Source organism: Ctenocephalides felis, unplaced genomic scaffold, assembly GCF_003426905.1.
Source record: "Ctenocephalides felis isolate EL2017-DRISC unplaced genomic scaffold, ASM342690v1 CF-g0.4_SCAFFOLD_01135, whole genome shotgun sequence".
NCBI classification, from domain to species: Eukaryota; Metazoa; Arthropoda; class Insecta; order Siphonaptera; family Pulicidae; genus Ctenocephalides; species Ctenocephalides felis.
In genome coordinates, this window is record NW_020537289.1 from 5,082 (window position 1) to 24,911 (window position 19,830).

Here is a 19,830-nt window from a genome sequence, read left to right on the forward strand (position 1 = left end):
TCGACCGGAGTTATATCCGAGCGGAGTCATATCCGACCGGAGTCATATCCGGCTGATGTCATATCCGGCTGGAGTCATATACGGCTGGAGTCATATCCGACTGGAGTTATATCCGAGCGGAGTCATATCCGACCGGAGTCATATCCGGCTGGAGTCATATCCGACCGGAGTCATATCCGACCGGAGTTATATCCGAGCGGAGTCATATCCGACCGGAGTCATATTCGACCGGAGTTATATCCGAGCGGAGTCATATCCGACCGGAGTCATATCCGGCTGATGTCATATCCGGCTGGAGTCATATACGGCTGGAGTCATATCCGACTGGAGTTATATCCGAGCGGAGTCATATCCGACCGGAGTCATATCCGGCTGGAGTCATATCCGGCCGGAATCATATCCGACCGGAATCATATCCGACCGGAATCATATCCGACCGGAGTCATATCCGACTGGAGTTATATCCGAGCGGAGTCATATCCGACCGGAGTCATATCCGGCTGGAGTCATATCCGACCGGAATCTTATCCGACCGGAATCATATCCGGCTGGAGTCATATCCGAGCGGAATCATATTCCGCCGGAGTCATATCCAAGCGGAGTTATATCCGACCGGAGTCATATCCGAGCGGAGTCATATCCGAGCGGAGTTATATCCGACCGGAGTCATATCCGAGCGGAGTCGTATCCGATCGGAGTCATATTCGGATGGAGTTATATCCGAATGGAGTTATATCAGGGCGGAGTCATATCCGGAAGAAGTTATATCCGACCGGAGTCATATCCGACCGGAGTCATATCCGACCGGAGTCATATCCGGCTGGAGTCGTATCCGGCTGGAGTCATATCCGAGCGGAGTCATATCCTGCCGGAGTCATATCCGAGCGGAGTTATATCCGAGCGGAGTTATATCCGAGCGGAGTCATATTCGAGCGGAGTCATATCCGAGCGGACTTATATCCGAGCGGAGTCATATCCGACCAGAGTCATATCCGACCGGAGTCATATCCGACCGGAGTCACATCCAACCGGAGTCATATCCGACCGGAGTCATATCCGACCGGAGTCATTTCCGACCGGAGTCATATCCGGCTGAAGTCATATCCGGCTGGAGTCATATACGGCTGGAGTCATATCCGACTGGAGTTATATCCGAGCGGAGTCATATCCGAGCGGAGTCATATCCGGCTGGAGTCATATCCGACCGGAATCATATCCGACCGGAATCATATCCGACCGGAATCATATCCGACCGGAGTCATATCCGGCTGAAGTCATATCCGGCTGGAATCATATCCGACCGGAGTCATATCCGGCTGGAGTCATACCCGACCGAAGTCATATCCGACTGGAGTTTTATCCGAGCGAAATCATATCCGACCGAAGTCATATCCGGCTGGAGTCATATCCGACCGGAATCATATCCGACCGGAATCATATCCGGCTGGAGTCATATCCGACCGGAGTCATATCCGACCGAAGTCATATCCGACCGGAGTTATATCCGACCGGAGTCATATCTGGGCGGAGTCATATCTGGGCGGAGTCATATCTGGGCGGAGTCATATCCGAGCGGAGTCATGTCCCGCTGGAGTCATATCCGGGCGGAGTCATATCCAGGCGGAGTCATATCCCGATGAAGTTATATCCGAGCGGAGTCATATCCGACTGGAGTCATATCCGACCGGAGTCATATCCGAGCGGAGTCATATCCGGGCGGAATCATATTCGAGCGGAGTCATGTCCCGCCGGAGTCATATCCGAGCGGAGTTATATCCGAGCGGAGTTATATCCGAGCGGAGTCATATCCGAGCGGAGTCATATCCGAGCGGAGTCATATCCGAGCGGAGTCATATCCGAGCGGAGTCATATCCTGCTGGAGTCATATCCGACCGGAGTCATATCAGGCTGGAGTCATATCCGACCGGAATCATATCCGACCGGAGCCATATCCGACCGGAGTCATATCCGACCGGAGCCATATCCGACCGGAGTCATATCCGACCGGAGTCATATCCGGCTGGAGTCATACTCGACAGGAGTCATATACGAGCGGAGTTATATCCGGGCGGAGTCATATCCGAGCGGAGTCATGTCCCGCCGGAGTCATATCCGGATGGAGTTATATCCGGGCGAAGTCATATCCGGATGAAGTTATATCCTAGCGGAGTCATATCCGAGCGGAGTTATATCCGGGCGGAGTCATATCCGAGGGGAGTCATATCCGGATGGAGTTATAATCGGGCGGAGTCATATCCGAATGAAGTTATATCCTAGCGGAGTCATATCCGAGCGGAGTTATATCGGGGCGGAGTCATATCCGAGCGGAGTCATATCCGACCGGAGTCATAGCCGACCGGATTCATATCCGACCGGAGTCATATCCGGGCGGAATCATATCCGGCTGGAGTTATATCCGAGCGGAGTCATGGACTACAAAAAACTAACTTGATGAAATTTATTGATGATTTTAGGGGGAGGGCGGTTTGACAAATAATCACGTGGGGGAGGAGGGGTAAAGTAAGACATTACGTGTATTCATTTTTTACCAAACATTTAAAAAAAATATATTTTTTTCTCGTAACTAAAAATACACGAAATTTAAAATCTTTATTAATTAAGAAAATCGACCGTGCAAGGTAATTAAAAGAAATTATATCGGGGAGTTATATCCGGGCGGACACATATCGGGCCGGAGTTATATCGGGGCAATGTCATATCCGATCGGAGTCACAGCCGGTTGGAGTTAAATCTGGGAGAAGTCATATTCGCCATATGGACTACAAAAAACTAACTAGACTAAATTTACTTAAATGTAGTAATAGTAATATTTACCACCGTCTGTATTGATTCAGAAAAAACAGTGAGAAAAATTTACGATTTTTTCGCTTTTTAAGCCTTGTATCAAACTCTGTTCGCAATTAACTTTAGTAGTAAATATCACTTTTCTTGTGTATATTTTAAGTCATATCTTGTCACTGACCTTAAAGCATCTGTGCCAAGTAGTCAGAAACTTGATTTAACTAATTTTTTGGTAATTTTTGTAAATTCGAATATTGAAGTTTAAAATAATCAGTGAAGTGCCATTTGAACCCTGAGAATTATTGCATTTTGCAACTTCTCTTCAAAATTCTCTTTCATAATGTTTAGTTTTATATAAGCAATTTATCGCATATATCGTTTTCAGATTATGATGGATAGTTGTAATTTTATTAGAAAGTAATGAGGAAAATTCAAATTCAAGCTAATCTTTTTAAAAAGTAAGGTCAATCCGGGATAAAAAACATAATTCCGGCGCCAGGGAAGTACCGTCCCGGCCAAACCGGGACATCTTAGATAATTCCAAAAAGCATTTTTTTATGTAAATGCTTTACCGATACTATTCTACGTTACATTCAAATTACCAAAATTTTCAAATTGCCCCCCTGAATTCATAAATTGCCCCCCGGTGGGGCGTGCGCCCCACGTTGGGAAACACTGGTCTAGAGGCTAGAGAGTCTAGAGGTGTGAATTTTATATGATTTTTGAAAGGTCATAAAACACAGGGCAAACAATATTTTTATTGTCCATTTTTTATTAATATTCTAACTAAGAATACAAAGAAAAAAACATTGCAAATTAAAAACAGCCAAAACGTTTTAATTTTAGCGTGATGAAATGGAAGGTCTCAAAAAATTGACGATTGGTTATACTCCCGATTTAGCCCTCTAAATAACCCGATCGAAAAAGCATTATTAATCTGCGACTGTCTAAAAAAAGATCCACCTTTTTTGATGTTCTTGAATTTTTCAAAAATAGTTAAAATTGGAATTTGGAGATGAGCGTAGTTCATACTTATAAAAAGTCAATAAAAAAGATTTTGTAAAAATTTCAGGTAAATCGATTCAGTAGAATTTGACAAATCCGTGGGTATCGTATTCGAAAAGACAGTTTCGAGAAAAATGCGTTTGAAGTTTTGCGGAGGAAGGAAGCAGATAAGGATTATTGTAGTCCAACAGCCGGTAATTTAAATTTTAAAAAATCCTCTTGTATTAATAATCTTGAATAGTTGAACTTTGAAAATATGAAAAAATAGATTTCTTAAAAGTTCTAGAACACCCCCTTAAATAAAAATCAATCTTTTTTTGTAATTGCCTGTTCCAATATAACTCTTTTTCCTAAATTTTTTTATGAAAATGTGCAAGGGCAATCAGTATACTCAGATCTGGCTGTTTAGTCTGTGAACTAAACTTAAATGTGTATAAAAGCGAAAGCCTGCGATTACATTTTTAATATCTTTTTTTTGTTATTTTCTGTTAACTACATAACTAAAAATTAGATAAAATTGACAAGATCCACGATTAATAAATAGACCGTTTTACACTTCGAACAAGAACGTACAAATATATTGTTTCAACAATTTATTACAACCGAGCGATCTTTAGCTGATATTTTTCAATAGTTTTTCATATTTTCAGGCTTAGAATTTTTTGTGAAAACATAAACTTCTTCTTCGAGAAGCAGTAAATACGTTTTGATATTTTTTTTCTAAAAAAAATTATACAAAACATATTAAATACAATTCTTTACTTGTTTGTATATTTTCTTTGGTGCATGGTGCAAAAGGCTAAATAAAAGAAATTAAGTTTTTGAACATTTATTTTTAAACATTTTCAATTATGTAACATTTACGATTATACTACAATAATCTACTACGACACTATCGAATAACAGATTTTTACATGACTAGTATTTTTTTATTATTTTTTCGCACGTGTGTGGTGGAAAAATATTAGCATCACCTTTTCCTATTTCACATATGTGCAAAAAATTCTGATTCAACCCTCAATTATTGCAATTATTGTAGTTATTACAAATAATTACAATTATTCTTATTGATTATATTAATCACTGTATTAATAATAATTATTGCTTTTTATTGCAGTTCTTTTAGAGAAACGACATTAGGTAATACAGTTGCATTTTGCAATGGTAAAATAGTAATGCAACATAAATAATTAATGCCAAAATTAGTTTTCTTAAATTAGTTTTAAATATTTTAGTTTTTGTATATTTTATAACGATCCATTAATTAAATCTCGAGATATATGTACTTTTTATACAGATGAAATTCAAATAAAGGGTATGGGCGATCGGCGTGCTTCCATACAGAATGGGCCTCACTTTGGTATTTAAATGATTTTGATGCCAATTTATAGGTCTTTTCTAAAAAATACAATATGCCAATTTTCAACTCCCTATCTCTTCGTTTGGCCGAGATATCAGTGAATACATGTGAAAGTGGCCCCTTTTTTCAAACTCACTTTTTGTCGGAAATATAAAAGATATCAAAAAAATGTTAACGTCATACTATTTGCACTGATATAGTCTATGTTGTTCATAACAAATAATGTGAAAAAATTATTTGTTAGTGCATGAAAAGGTGAAATAATTTTTCATTTTCCATTTCCTACTAGTGCGGCTCTTTGGACTACTTTTGAATTAGCATCATTCGAAGGCCTGTACATTTTTCTTCTGCTATTCAAAAATTCAATAATTTTTTCACATTATTTGTTAAAAACAACATAGATAGTATCAGTGTAAATAGAATGACGTTAACATTTTTCGATATCTTTTATATTTCCGACAAAAAGTGAGTTTAAAAAAGGGGCAACTTTCACATGTTTTCACTGATATCTCGGCCAAATGATGAGATAGGAAGTTGAAAATTTGTATATTGTATTTTTTCGAAAAGACCTATAAAATGACATCGAAATCATTTAAATACCAGGGCGGGGCCAATTCTGTGTGGAAACACGCTCATACCCTTTCTTAATAATATACACACATTACATACAACAACGATTAACAAGAACAGTTGATAACATATGAATATATGATTTAAAAATTTTATATATGAACCCTATTACAACTTTCTAGCGAACAAAACGTTTTGATAATCCATCATATGCGGAATACAAAAATTTTGTTTACTATAAAAATTCATTTTGACCACAACATTTTTATCTCACATGAAAGCGAATAATCTATCACATTTTTTTTTTCTAAATATCAAATGATAAATGTATGTGAACATGTATCGAACGTTTTTCAGTTCAAATTCAATACCACTAGATGTTTTCAACAGTGCAGATTTAGTTTCGGTACTGAATTTTGAACTAAAACTGATTAATTGCAATTGCTTCAAAAACTTATATTAAAAAAGCTTCGTGCCACAAATGCAGTCGATAATAAAAGTTTCGAAACTCCAAATATTGGTGCATTACTAGTCATTTCGAAATCGTTATATTTCAGCATTCTATCTCCCAGTGGCTTTGTTGCACGATAATTTTTCTTCAGATAAGAGTCGCCAGTAGTATGAGTTTTTTGAAAAATTTTCAGCTGAAAAATAGACAATATATAAATAATAGGTAAAAAATTTTGAAGATTTGAGTCGAAGACGTTCAACTTAGTCCGAATGCAACCGAGATTAAATTGTAAAATTTTTCGTCGTGGAATCCCATTTAAATTTTTTAAAAGCTATTTTATTGAGCAAGCAAGTTGTATTAACTACATTTATAAGTGATAATTATAGCTGTTTGAATTTAATTATTATAGAAATATTTGTAGAACCTCTGATGCATAAAAAGAGATTCTTTCAAGAATTTTCTGTGAACTGTTGCTCAACAAATCGTAATTCTTTGATAAAAATAACACGGTATAACGGCTGAACCGACATACATTGTTAGACCATGCAAAATCTTTCTAGAAAATTTCTAAATTAGCAAGAAAACTAACCTATTATTAAAAGTAAAAGAAAATGGTCAAAAAATAAAAAAATCTTTTGGTGATGATTTATGAGCTCATGAAAATCTTAATCGAAATTTACTAAAAAACATTCACCCTCTGAAGTTAGGATGAAAAATGGTTCGATAATTGAAATTGTATTACTAAATAACAATTTTGGTAGAAAGGTGAAAATTTAGGGCTGTCTGGTAAGAACGCTGGTAATAGAAGCTGGTAATTCTGGTTAAAAACAAATTAATTCATTAATAAAATATGTTTCATATCCTTAAATAGTATTTTACTTATATAAAAATTATATTTTAAAATAAACCCTCACTGTCCCGGATGAGCTCACTAAAATTACTGTCCCGGTTTTGACTTGAAAAATATGGTTATTTTATAAATAGTAGTTTCATACGTTTAAATATGTAAAGGGCATTCTACAAAATGAGTTATGTAATAAATATAATTTGGGAAGCTATCCATAAAATAATATTTTGTTTGTTTAAAAACAAAAATACAAATATCAAGAAACAAAAAACATGCTCAAAAACGAAAAAAGTTCAAAAATTTTTTTTTTTTTTTTTTTTATTTTCTTATAAATTACAATCTGTCTAAATAAAAAGACATTGAGTAATTATTTTGACAAATAACATTAAATTATAAAAGGAAAACCCAGTGGTTCACCTTTTATTAGTGTACTAAATTATATTATAATTTTGGTATAATAAAGAAAAAAGAAACTCAAATAAACATACAATTATAAACAAAGTAAAAAACAAAACAAAACACACACCTATTTTAAATAATATTGTAGAACAACTTATTACTGGTTAATATGTTAGATTTATTAATTGTGTTCTTTTTAATCTTATATTGTGTGTGGTATTGTAGAGACTTGCAATCAGTTCGTTTGAATGGTGGTCAGCTTTGGTCTTGAAGTTATGGGCACTCTTTCTAATTTCTTCACTGATTGTCAGTGTATCCGTGTCTTGGTGAATTAGCCACGTCGGTACATACCTTGGCGCGGATATTGCTTGTCTAAGTATTTTATTTTGAAAACGTTGCATTATTTGCAAGTTACTGACTTTAGCAGCACCCCATAGATGGATGCCATACATCCAAACTGGTTTCAGAATAATTTTGTATAATAAAATTTTATTGTACATCGACAGTTTTGATCTACTACTGAGGAGCCAATACATCGACCTTCGAAGGTGTTCTAGATGTTCACGCTTTTTTTGAATGTGGATTTTCCAGTTCAATTTTTTGTCCAGATACATACCCAAATACCTTACGTGATCTTGGCTTGGAATTTGTTCGTTATAAATTGCGACAGGTGGGCATGTATCTTTCCTAAGAGTAAACGTAATGTGAACAGATTTTGAATTATTAATTGTGAATCTCCATAAAGTAAACCATTTTTCAATTATATCAAGGTGTGACTGCAGCTGTGTTGAAACCGTAACAGGATTTTGATTTCGGGTTATAATGCATGTGTCGTCCGCGAATAAAGCCAGATTAGTATTGGTAAATTGAGGAAAATCAGCAGTGTATAGTAAAAACAGCATAGGGCCTAGGACACTTCCTTGTGGGACTCCCGCGTTCACTTCTCTTAATTCTGACTGCGTGCCACTTATATCAACATAAAACTTTCGTTCGCAAAGATATGATTGTAGTAGTGAGTAAGTTGAATAAGGTAAATTTATTTTAATTTTATACAAGAGACCTTTGTGCCAGACTTTGTCAAACGCCTGAGACACGTCAAGAAATACTGCAGAACAGTACTCCTTACAGTGTAAGGCAGCGTTGATGATGTTAACAACTCGATGGACTTGCTGTAAAGTCGAATGGTTTGCCCGAAAACCAAATTGATAATTTGGAATTATATCATTGGAAATTATATGATGATTTATTCGACTCAGAAGCAATTTTTCGAAAATTTTTGATATAATCGGCAATAAACTGATAGGTCGATATGATGGTGCTAGGTGTTGGTCTTTTCCAGGCTTCAGTATTAGTACGATTTTTGCAATTTTCCATGCTGTAGGAAACTTGCGGATCCTCAGTATTGCATTAAAGATGATGGTAATGAATCTGAATATAATGGCGGGCGATTCTTTTAGCATTTTCATAGATACTTTGTCATGGCCAGGAGATTTACCAGTTTTGGCTTTGTTGATTTGATGTTTTACTTCTGATAATGAAATTTTTATAATTGAATCTTCGTATCGAGGTTCATTCTGTAGATACTGGTGGATAAAATATTCAGCATCGTCTGTACAATTTTGAGGAGCTGGATGAAAAGAATTAAATAGATGATCCGCAAAGATTTGTGATTTCTCTATTGGGTTTCTAGCCCAGGATTGATCTGATTTCCTTATAGGTGGAATTTGTCTTATTGGATTTTTGATTTTTCTAGTAGCCTTCCATAATGAGTAGTTGGTATCCTGATTTGGAGTAAGATTGTTCAAGTAATTATCGAATGATTCATTTTTGTGCTGAAAAATTAGTGCCTTTAGGTCTTTGCAAGCTTTATTATACCTTTTTTTATCTTCCGGTGAGCGGGTTAATTGCCAAGCTTTACGCAATTTTCTTTTAATTGCAATGTTTTGTTTAATATTTATAGGACACAATGATTTTCGATTGCCTGCGAACTTGGGAGTGGAATTTTTAGCCGCATCTTGAAATATACTGGTTAGATTGTTTATTGCATTGTTGATATCATGTTCATGTTTGAGAGGAATGTTACAGTTCACTTTGCTTTCAATTATATTTCTAAAAGCAATCCAGTTTGTCAAATAATTTGTTAGATGGTGATCACTTAAGCCAGACTTTAAAACTGTTGAATAATTCAATATTACTGGGGAGTGATCAGAAGTTAAATCCAGACAAGATTCAATTCTCAGTAAATCTTCATTAATATTTTTAACTACAAAAAAGTCTAAAAGGTCTGGTAATTTACTCAAGTCACTTGGCCAATATGTCGGTTCCCCAGTTGAAATAGAATTATAGTTATTTGAGTCGATTGATTTAAGCAGTTCACGACCACGTGGCGTAATTAACCTCGAGCCCCAAGAAGTGTGTTTGGCATTGTAATCACCTCCTGCTATAAATTTATTACCCAATTTACTGAAAAAGTCTGAAAATTGATTTTTTGAAATAATATGCTTCGGAGGACAGTAGAGAGCTGAAACTGTGACCGCGCACAATGATAAGTCAATGCTAACACATGTTGCTTGCAAATAATTTTCACAGATTGGTTCTAGCTCATAATGACGAATATTAGATCTTATTATTATTGCCGATCCACCGTGTGCTGTTCCATCTGGGTGTTCAGAGCTATAGATAGTAAAGTTAGGTATTCTTAAATGACATTTTTCTTTTAAATGAGTTTCTGATATTAGTAGCATATCGATTGAATTGTGTGATAGAAAATATTTAAGTTCTTGTATGTGTTGATACAAGCCATTGGCGTTCCATAAACAAATTTTCAGTGATGTAGCCATTACTTATTTTTTGAAAGGATGGTTGTTAATAGATTGAGGATTATACTTATTTGTTCTGTTAATGTTTTGATCATTTGTTTTAGTTCTGAAATGTCGTTGTTATTGTTGTTGTTGTTGGTATTGTTGTTCGTTACATTGGCGTTATCCGTTGAAGTTTGATTTGTATCCGTATTTTGGCGAGTTGCGTAAGCGAAGCTCTTTCCTGGTTGCACTAAATTATTTTCTTGCCTTTGTGAAATTTTGCGACGAAGAATTGGAAATTTCCTTTCAAGTTGCTCTTGGTAGACTCTGCATCCTTTGTAATTGGCTGGATGATTTCCGTCTGTGCATAAAACACATTTAACATTTTTATTAATTTTATCTTCCCAGGAACAATCTTTGGTTAAATGATTTCCTGCACACTTTACACATCTAGGCAATCTAAAACAATAGTTTTTGGAATGTCCTAGACGTTGACAGTTCGAACACTGTAGTATTTCACGGGCAAAGTGTCTTGGCTCAATCTCAACACTGGTATTGTAGAGGAAATTAATTTTGTAAAAGTCTGTATTGTTTGGCTTCTGCTCTAAATCTATTGAAAACATATTAAGCGGGTATTTTGTGTACCTACTTTTTATATTTGAGATATTTATTACCGTATGTCCTAGTTTCTCAATTTCAGTTTTTAACATTTCCGTATCTGTGCTATGGTGCAAGTTTTTAACAACGACTTTCAGTGGCCTTTTAGTTCGGTTTTGAAAAGAATGCATTTGGGTATTTCTGATTTTTAGTAGTTTTAAGATCTTGTTATAAGTTTCTGCATTTTCTAAAGTTAATTTCACTTGTGTCGCATTTATAATTTTAATTTTATGTAAATTTTTGGCTTCAGTATCAAGCAGTTGAGTAAGGGGCTTGATATCGCGAACTTCATGGATAAAAATTGGTGGTGGTCTTATTACATTAGTAGTATTTTGTATGTTCGCAGTTTCTTCCCTACTTAAAATCTCAAAAGAATTTTTAGTAGGGGTTGGGTTGAGCCAATAGACGGAACTTGTGGAATTATTTGTATCGTTTTCATTCATTTTTGCATTCCTGGTTGATTTTTTAACTAATTTAGCTATATTGGTATCATTGATATTATCAAATTGATGCCTTTTTTTATGCATAACTGTTGTCCAGCCCTGTTCTTGATTGGATGACGCAAGTTGTACATCCCCGACTTGATCGGCACTGGTGTCTTGATGAATGATATCGCTTGTGTCCATTTCGGATGTATTTGCAATTGCATTGCTGTCGTTGTTTACTTTTTGGTTCGTTCCAAATATTCATGGAATTCTCTCATTTGCTGAATAACTAATTCGGTATTATTACGGGTATTGTCTTGCAAAACCTTGTTGACTTCCATTATTGGCAACGATGATGTTGATGGACACTCCGAAGGGTCGTTCGTATTCATATTTGATAAAGAACACATACACTAAAACACTGATTAATATTTCACACTATATTAATATTATTATATTCACTATATATAAACTGAATTTAACACTTTTGATAGACGTAGTTTGTTTATAATCCGAGCATATCCCGCAAAGGGAATGCGCACATTTAGAATGTCAACAATACACGTATAATTTGAATGCACTCCGTTTTATCAAGATAATATTATGAGATTATGTAACACTTACAATTTAATTCTACTGCTGACGATGCGTTCGCTTCAACGTCCGAACAATGAATGAAAAGTTCAAAAATGAAAAATATATTTCAAAATTATTACTTAACGTTTTGATGTTTTAAATTTATGACATTTAAATATCAACGAAGGTATTTTATTTTAATTAACATGGAAAAGTTCATATATTTATCTTAACACAATACTAATCCTATTCTTAAGCTATTCATAAGTATTCCATATGTTGACTTATAACGTCCGCGTATAATTCAAAAATATTTCCAATCATAAATAAAATATTAAAACAATTAGAGTTTGTTTAAAAACATGAGATATCTATCAAAATATTTTAAAGCATCAAACCTATTCAAAAATATTTAGTGTTTATTATAGGGAATGCAGATTTGCACAGCATGTCTTCAGCAAACAATTGAGTTTGCAGCAATGCTTATTTCGAATTCAAAATAAAGATCTATATTATGAAAATATTTCATTGTTGAATGAAATTGACTTTTTGACAATGCTTACCTGTTCATCAGATATTGGCAGGCTGTGTTCGAATACAGTCCACAAAACAACTTCGTCGCACGTTGGTGTCGTCAGAGAACCTTCGTATCTATAGAAATTATACCTATTCTGTGGGAGAAAATGTGACAAATTTATTTCTTTTTCAAGTGGATGTTGAGATGAATCCTGACTGTTTAGAACTTTCTTGGCGGAATCCAAAATAATATCCAACGCTTCATTATCTTCATCTGATATCTGGAAATGGAAAGACATATAAGGTAAGTCATTGACATCACCTTTTACTGCATTTTTCGTGAGAATAGTTTAGAAATTTAATTTATAGATTCGACATTATACTGTATATATATATATATATATATATATATTATATATATATATATATATATATTAGAATTCAAAGTTTATTGTATATATATTAGTATTGAAGGTTCATTGTATATAGATTCATATCAGATGCCATTACAATAAATAAATAAAAAAAAAGTGTTCAATACGTAATATTTATGCAATAATAAATTATTTATTCACTAAATTTATATCAATAACAGAGATAAGAGATTTTTTTATTATTATTTTGAACAGCAATCGGAACTTGAGAATCCTATAAAGTGTTGTGTTAATTAGACTTAATACTGGTTGGTTCTACAGATAGAACCTTAACAGTTGTCCCATCTATTTGTGATAAATTATTATTACAATTTCTGTAATTAGGCGAATATTTATTGATGCAACAATGCCGGATAAGGGATATTTTCACTTACAAACATATTAAAATATGTTGTTAGAAACATATTGCTATCTATATTTTCAAGTGAAAACCTCTGATTCAGGTCTAGTCTTCTACTTACCTGAACTACGAGAGATCCCAGATAAGAGATAACTAAAATTGAAATTTTCAAAATTTGATATATATGTTATTTTGATATCTTTTTTTTAAGTTTTGATGTGAGATAAAAATTTACACAGTAGATGATAATTTGTGCACAAGTGTCCCCTAAAGGCATAAAGTGGGTCGAATTTTGCTTCAGTATTTATCACTTTGAGTTAAATTATTGAGAATTCTAATTTGTTATTAACTTCCCGTAGGGCAAATTATAGTAATCGCAAAAAAATCGAAAATGAAAATTTTTATATATTTTATATAATTATTTTTATATATTATATATAATTATATATTAGTCTTGAATATATTGTTAAAAATGTACAAAAGAAAATTAACAATTACATAAAACACAACTTGCATTGCATTGCAAATTTCATGCATCTGTAAAATATATCACTTTAAAACAAAATTAAATGTTATCCGTTTGTAAAAAAAGTAAAAACATCATCGATTTGACAAAACTAACTAAAAAAATGCCACTTAATTTTTTTAAAACTTATTTACAAGGTGTCCCAGAACTTAACGTCAAGCCAAAATTAAGTAAAAAATTCATCAATTTTGAAAATGAAAAAATGCCGCTTAATTTTCAAAACTGAATTTGTAAATATCACCTAATTTTTTTTATATACATATAAGAGTGCATATACAGACTTGTGGTGGTAATAAATCGACTTATTTGAAAAAAATGAAAATATTTTTATAAGGTGTCCCAGAACTCAACGTCAAGCCAAAATTAAGTAAAAAATTCATTGATTTGATGAATGATAACTAAATGAAAAAATAACGCCTAATTTTTAAACAGTAAATTTGTAAAAAAATATTTGCTTATTTGGAGAAAAACAGTCAAAAACCAATTTATTGCAAAAAAACAATAAAATTAATTATACAAAAAAAATTGCTTATTTTGATGAATAAAATCGTCAAATGTTAAAAAAGTATAAATAGCCAATTTGTTTAAAACAAAATTGTAAATTGGCGAATTATATAAAAAAACTTCAATTAAAAAAAAACGTCAGTAAATTTGTTAGAAAAGAGCGTAAAATGATGACATTTGTAAATATCCTGTATCAAAATAAACTAAAATACATTTGTTGAAAAAACTAAATTATTATCTTACACAATAATCCTACATCCTATATAACTGGAAACTTAGGATACCCTCATTTGTACATTGTACTAAAAAACTACACAATTTGGTAAAAAAATGTAAATCGTCTTTTTGAATAAAAAAATGTCAACTTCGTCTAAGGGACCGATTCTGCCGCAATGTTATGATAAGTTCATGTTATGAAGAATTTTCCATAGTAATATAGACAAAAGTTATGCGGTTGGTGTTCAGTCAGGCGAATTTCTCAGGTTTTCTCATACAAAACATAACCTAAAAGCCGCACAAATGTCAAAAAAACGATGTTAGATAAGTGTGTGTTTCTGATTTCTCTTAGGTGACATACGAGTGACGTTGCAGTTTATGTTTAAAACGCCGGAATGAACAGCAAATACATGATATTTTGACAGCATTCAGTATGATTCATTCGCATAATGTATGGGGAGTCGGAGCGTAACATAGCCATGCCGTAACATTTCTCTGTTATGCGCAGAATCGGTTCATAATTGTATAAAAAAGTGCCAAATTTAATCTAGTTAAAAAAAACTTTTATGATGTTCTTGGATGAGAAAAGGGTACAATGTTGCCCATTTGAAAAACAGAGTAAATTTGTAAAAAAAATTACCAAATTTGTAAAATAACTATCAAATGTCGTCCAGTTGTGTACTGAAATGCCATCCATACAAAATCCACGTCAATATCATGCAATTTAATAATAATCACTCATTTATAAAAAGACATTTATTTGACAACTTTACTTTCCAACAATTTATTCAACACCAAATTACAACCATTCATATACCACTTCATCATTGCATCCTCTCATTTTCCCGACGTCATCATCGAGTAAAACTCCTCATAGTCAATAACACCATTTCCATCGACATCAGCCTCCTTAATCATCTCCTCAATCTCCTCATCAGTCAACTTTTCACCAAGTCGATTCATCACGATCCTCAACTCCGAGGACGTGATCATGCCGTCGTCGTTCTGGTCGAAGACCTTGAAAGCCTGGATAAATGATCAGGGATAATGGATAATAGATAGAAGATAAGGGATAATAGATAGAAGATAAGGGATAAAAGATAAAGGTAAAAAAAATTGCCTTTTTGATCTCCTCCTCGTTTTGCAAACTCTTCACCTTCCTGCTGAGCGCGTGCAAAAATTGGGTGAAGTCCAATTTGCCAGTGTTTTCGACATCGATTTTGGCGACGATGTCGTCGATTTCCAATTCGGAGCTGTTGTAGCTGACAAACAAACACACACATACATATATATACATACATTATTTATAACATTTTAGAGATACCCCAAAGATCTCAGAACCAATTGAAGGTCTTTGGTGCTGACGAATCCGTCCTTTTCGAAAAACTGAAAGGCCTCCTGCGCCTCTTCAGTCTGCTCCTCTGTTAAATTCAAAGATTGTTCCGCCTCTGGTTCCGCTATAGAAAAAATATTTTCGAAAATTGCAATAAAACTTAAGGAACTAGGTGCAAAACAAGAAAAGTTCCGACTAAAATTAGTATGGCATTTTTTGTTCTATTTGTATCAGAATTTATACAACTTGGAACATTAAGAACAATCACAGAAATAAAATTGTTAATTAGATCGATAGCAATTGAGAGATCCAGATATTCCCCAAAAATTCAACAAATTACTTCATCTGTTAATCCACCTGACCAATTTTCATTGAAGTCAATTTAATATAGAAAAGTTGATTGAGAAGTAATGGTTCTACTAACTAATGTCAGTGACTTTTTGCCACAAGTTATTAGCAATTAATGTCAAAATTTTAAATAATTTTTTTTCTATTTTTTGAACTAAAATATTAAAAGTATAAATACAATATAAATTAAATATTTTTTACTAAATTTACCAGTTTTCGTCTGCCTCCTTGCACTACTCATCTTGATCCCAAAATAATCCCAAACTTTTAACAAAACTCTATTATTTTTTTTGAATAAATGATTTTTTTGAAACTCGCAATTAATTTATAAACTTCACAAAACGTTTTCACTCGAATAAAATAAAAGATTTTCAAAAATAAATGACACTTGTATCTTGTTAACTTGATTTATTCGAAAAAAAAAGATACTTGACAATAGAAAATGTCACTTGGAATTTGTTTTGTGTCATTGTTAGTAAATAGATTGGATATTATTATTTTAATTGAATCATTTCTATATTAAATATTTGGTTAATAACATTAGTCTTTTTATTGCACTTAAATGCAAATATTGTGTAAATCGAATTTTTGTCAAAAATTTATAGTTTCTCAAAAAGCTAATTTTTTTCAAAAATGTTAATCTTTTTAAAAAAAATGTTTGGTACGGGAAATTCCAGCAATTTGCCTTAAGGCACGATGCCATGCACCCCACTAGTTGTGGTTTTTAGATTGCTAGAAACTATTGCAAGAAATGTAATTTTTAATTTAGCTCAACATATTCTAACAGGCGTTGACCACCGGTGGTCTATGGCCCTTGTTCATCAGGCGGCATGGACACCTCTGGTCCGCAGAAGTTTATAAGTATTTGAGGAAATTATACTTTTCAAGAACTTTCACAAAACCATTGACAATGAGACTTTGCTGCTGATAACAACAAACATAACGTTTTTACTAGAGCAGCGATCTTTACTAAAAACTAATAAGCACGACACGCAACTGATACCTTTTGATGTTTTTTACATTTTCAGAATCGGTTCAGAATTTTTTGTGAAAACATGAACTTCTCCTTCGGGAAGTAGTAAATACATTTTGATATATTTTTTTCTGAAAAAAATTATACAAAACATATTAAATACAATTTTTACTTGTTTGTATATTTTCTTTTCTGGAAATATACGGTTGAAGTGCTGGTGGGTAACGTCAAAAATGGTGCAGGGTGCAAAGGGCTAAATAAGAGAAATTAAGTTTTTGAACATTTATTTTTAAACATTTTCAATTATGTAACATTTACGATTATACTACAATAATATACTACGACACTATCGAATAACAGATTTTTACATGACTAGTATTTTTTATTATTTTTTCGCACATGTGTGGTGGAAAAATATTAGCATCACCTTTTCCTATTTCACATATGTGCAAAAATTTCTGATTCAATCCTCACATGGTTTATCTGGCACCAATCACACCATACGATTTTTTCGATTGCTCAGACACTCCTTATAGTTATTGTAGTTATTACAAATAATTACAATTACTCTTATTGATTATATTAATCACTGTATTAATAATAATTATTGCTTTTTATTGCAGTTCTTTTAGAGAAACGACATTAGGTAATACAATTACATTTTGCAATGGTAAACTAGTAATGCAAAATTTGTTTTCTTGAATTATTTTTAAATATTTTAATTTTTGTATATATTTTGAGACGATCCATTAATTTAAACTCGAGATATATGTACATTTTGTACAGATAAAATTCAAATAAATTTCTTAATAATATACACACATTACATACAACAACGATTAACAAAAACAGTTGATAACATAGGAATATATGATTTTAAATTTTTATATAACTTTCTAGCGAACAAAACGTTTTGATAGTCCATTATATGCGGAATTCAAAAATTTTGTTTACTATAAAAATTCTATTTGACCGCAACATTTTTATCTCACGTGAAAGCGAATAATCTATCACAATTTTTTTGTTCTTTTCTAAATATCAAATGATGAAGTATGTGATCAAATGATGAAAACAGATATCGAACGTTTTTCAGCTTCAAATTCAATATCAGATTGATGTATTCAACAGTGCAGATTTAGTTTCTGGTACTGAATTTTGAACTGAAAGTGAATAATTACGATTGCTTCAAAAACTTATATTAAAAAAGCTTCGTGCCACAAATGCAGTCGACAATAATAGTTTTGAAACTCCAAATATTGGTGCACTACTAGTGATTTCGACATCGTTATATTTCAGCATTCTATCTCCCAGTGGCTTTGTTGCACGATAATTTTTCTTCAGATAAGAGTCGCCAGTAGTGTGAGTTTTTTGAAAAATTTTCAGCTGAAAAATAGACAATATATAAATAATAGGTAAAAATTTTTGAAGATTTGAGTCGAAGACGTTCAACTTAGTCCGATTGCAACCGAGATAAAATTGTGAAATTTTTTGTCGTAGATCCCATTTAAATTTTTGTTAATAGCTATTTTGTTGAGCAAGCAGTTGTATTTGCGTTATTAATAGGTGATAACTATAGCTGTTTGAATTAAATTATTTATAGAAATATTTGTAGAACCTTTGATGCATAAAAAGGATTCTCTTATGAATTTTCTGTGAACTGTTGCTTAACAAATCGTTATTTCTTGATAAAAATGATACGTTTGCATAACGGCTGAACCGACATACATTGTTAGACTATGCAAAATATTTCTAGAAAGTTTCTAAATTAGCAAGAAAACTAACTTATTATTAAAAGTAAAAGGAAATGGTCAAAAAATAAAAATCTTTTGGTGATGAACAACCCTAAATAAAATTGTTAAATTTATGAGCTCATGAAAATCTTAATCGAAATTTACTAAAAAACATTCACCCTCTGAAGTCAGGATGAAAAATGGTTCGATAATTGAAATTGTATTACTAAATAACAATTTTGGTAGAAAGGTGAAAATTTAGGGCTGTCTGTGTTTTTAAATTACGCAAAATAAAAAATTGACCAATAATAAATATTACTATGACCGTTAAGCAAATGAATAAATAAATAAAGAAATAAATGAAAGAAAATCTTTAGTTTGATCGTAAATTGACAAATGTATATATGTATCTATATATATCCTTAATGAGGACCACCTTAATCATACCTAAATAACATTTTTATAATGTTCGATTTTTTTTCCGAAATTTTGATTGAATTGCGCACTATCTAAAAGTTAATATTAAGAGCTAAAACTTTTAGAGTTTTTTTTTATCAATTTGGAAGCATTTAAGCTCCTGGGAGCAATAAAATTCGAAAATGTCCATATTAAGGACCACTCTAATATATATATATATATATATATATACATATATATATATATATATACCTACAGTTTAATTGATGTTTTTTTTTTGAACAATTAATCCAATAAATAAAAAACAATTAGTTTTTTGTAAATGTTTAATTACGATGTTTCGGAACTAGATACGTTTCATCATCCGATTTTTCTGTAATTTTGAACTATAAATTCATATTACTAATTTTTGTCAAAAAATTAAAATTTTGACTTCACTTTACTTATTCGGAAAAGAAACATATATAAGTTTATTGAAAAATCTAGCACTTTAATAGTAAGGTGACCATACGTCCCGGTTTGGCCGGGACAGCCCTGGATTGTCTACTACTACCTTTATCTCGTTTCCTCCCTAAAAGAAATATTTGTCCCGGATTTAGA

At 32.7% G+C, this 19,830-nt stretch overlaps 2 protein-coding genes across 2 annotated transcripts; both read right to left on the reverse strand.

The window, feature by feature from the left end:
- Nucleotides 1–6,266: 6,266 nt before the first annotated feature.
- On the reverse strand, nucleotides 6,267–15,270 carry LOC113365589 (putative carbonic anhydrase 3; the record flags this gene model as incomplete). Its single annotated transcript, XM_026607105.1, has 3 exons — nucleotides 15,247–15,270; nucleotides 12,457–12,690; nucleotides 6,267–6,381 (listed from the first exon to the last, which is right to left on the reverse strand). Coding segments are annotated over exons 1-3 (373 nt in total), but the record flags the coding sequence as incomplete, so codon positions are not given.
- LOC113365591 (calmodulin-like) lies at nucleotides 15,267–16,351 on the reverse strand. The gene is made up of 4 exons (XM_026607106.1): nucleotides 16,321–16,351; nucleotides 15,754–15,886; nucleotides 15,550–15,691; nucleotides 15,267–15,455 (listed from the first exon to the last, which is right to left on the reverse strand). Exons 1-4 carry the CDS (start codon nucleotides 16,349–16,351, stop codon nucleotides 15,267–15,269), a joined length of 495 nt encoding a protein of 164 aa, XP_026462891.1.
- Between the last annotated feature and the right edge of the window lie 3,479 nt (nucleotides 16,352–19,830).

Coding starts and splice junctions, on each gene's coding strand:
- LOC113365591 (XM_026607106.1), bottom strand. CDS start 16,351: ATGAGTAGTGCAAGGAGGCAGACGAAAACTG. Junction 15,887..16,320: donor AAGGAGGCAGACGAAAACTG/GTAAATTTAGTA, acceptor TTTTTTCTATAG/CGGAACCAGAGGCGGAACAA. Junction 15,692..15,753: donor TTGGTTCTGAGATCTTTGGG/GTATCTCTAAAA, acceptor TTTGTTTGTCAG/CTACAACAGCTCCGAATTGG.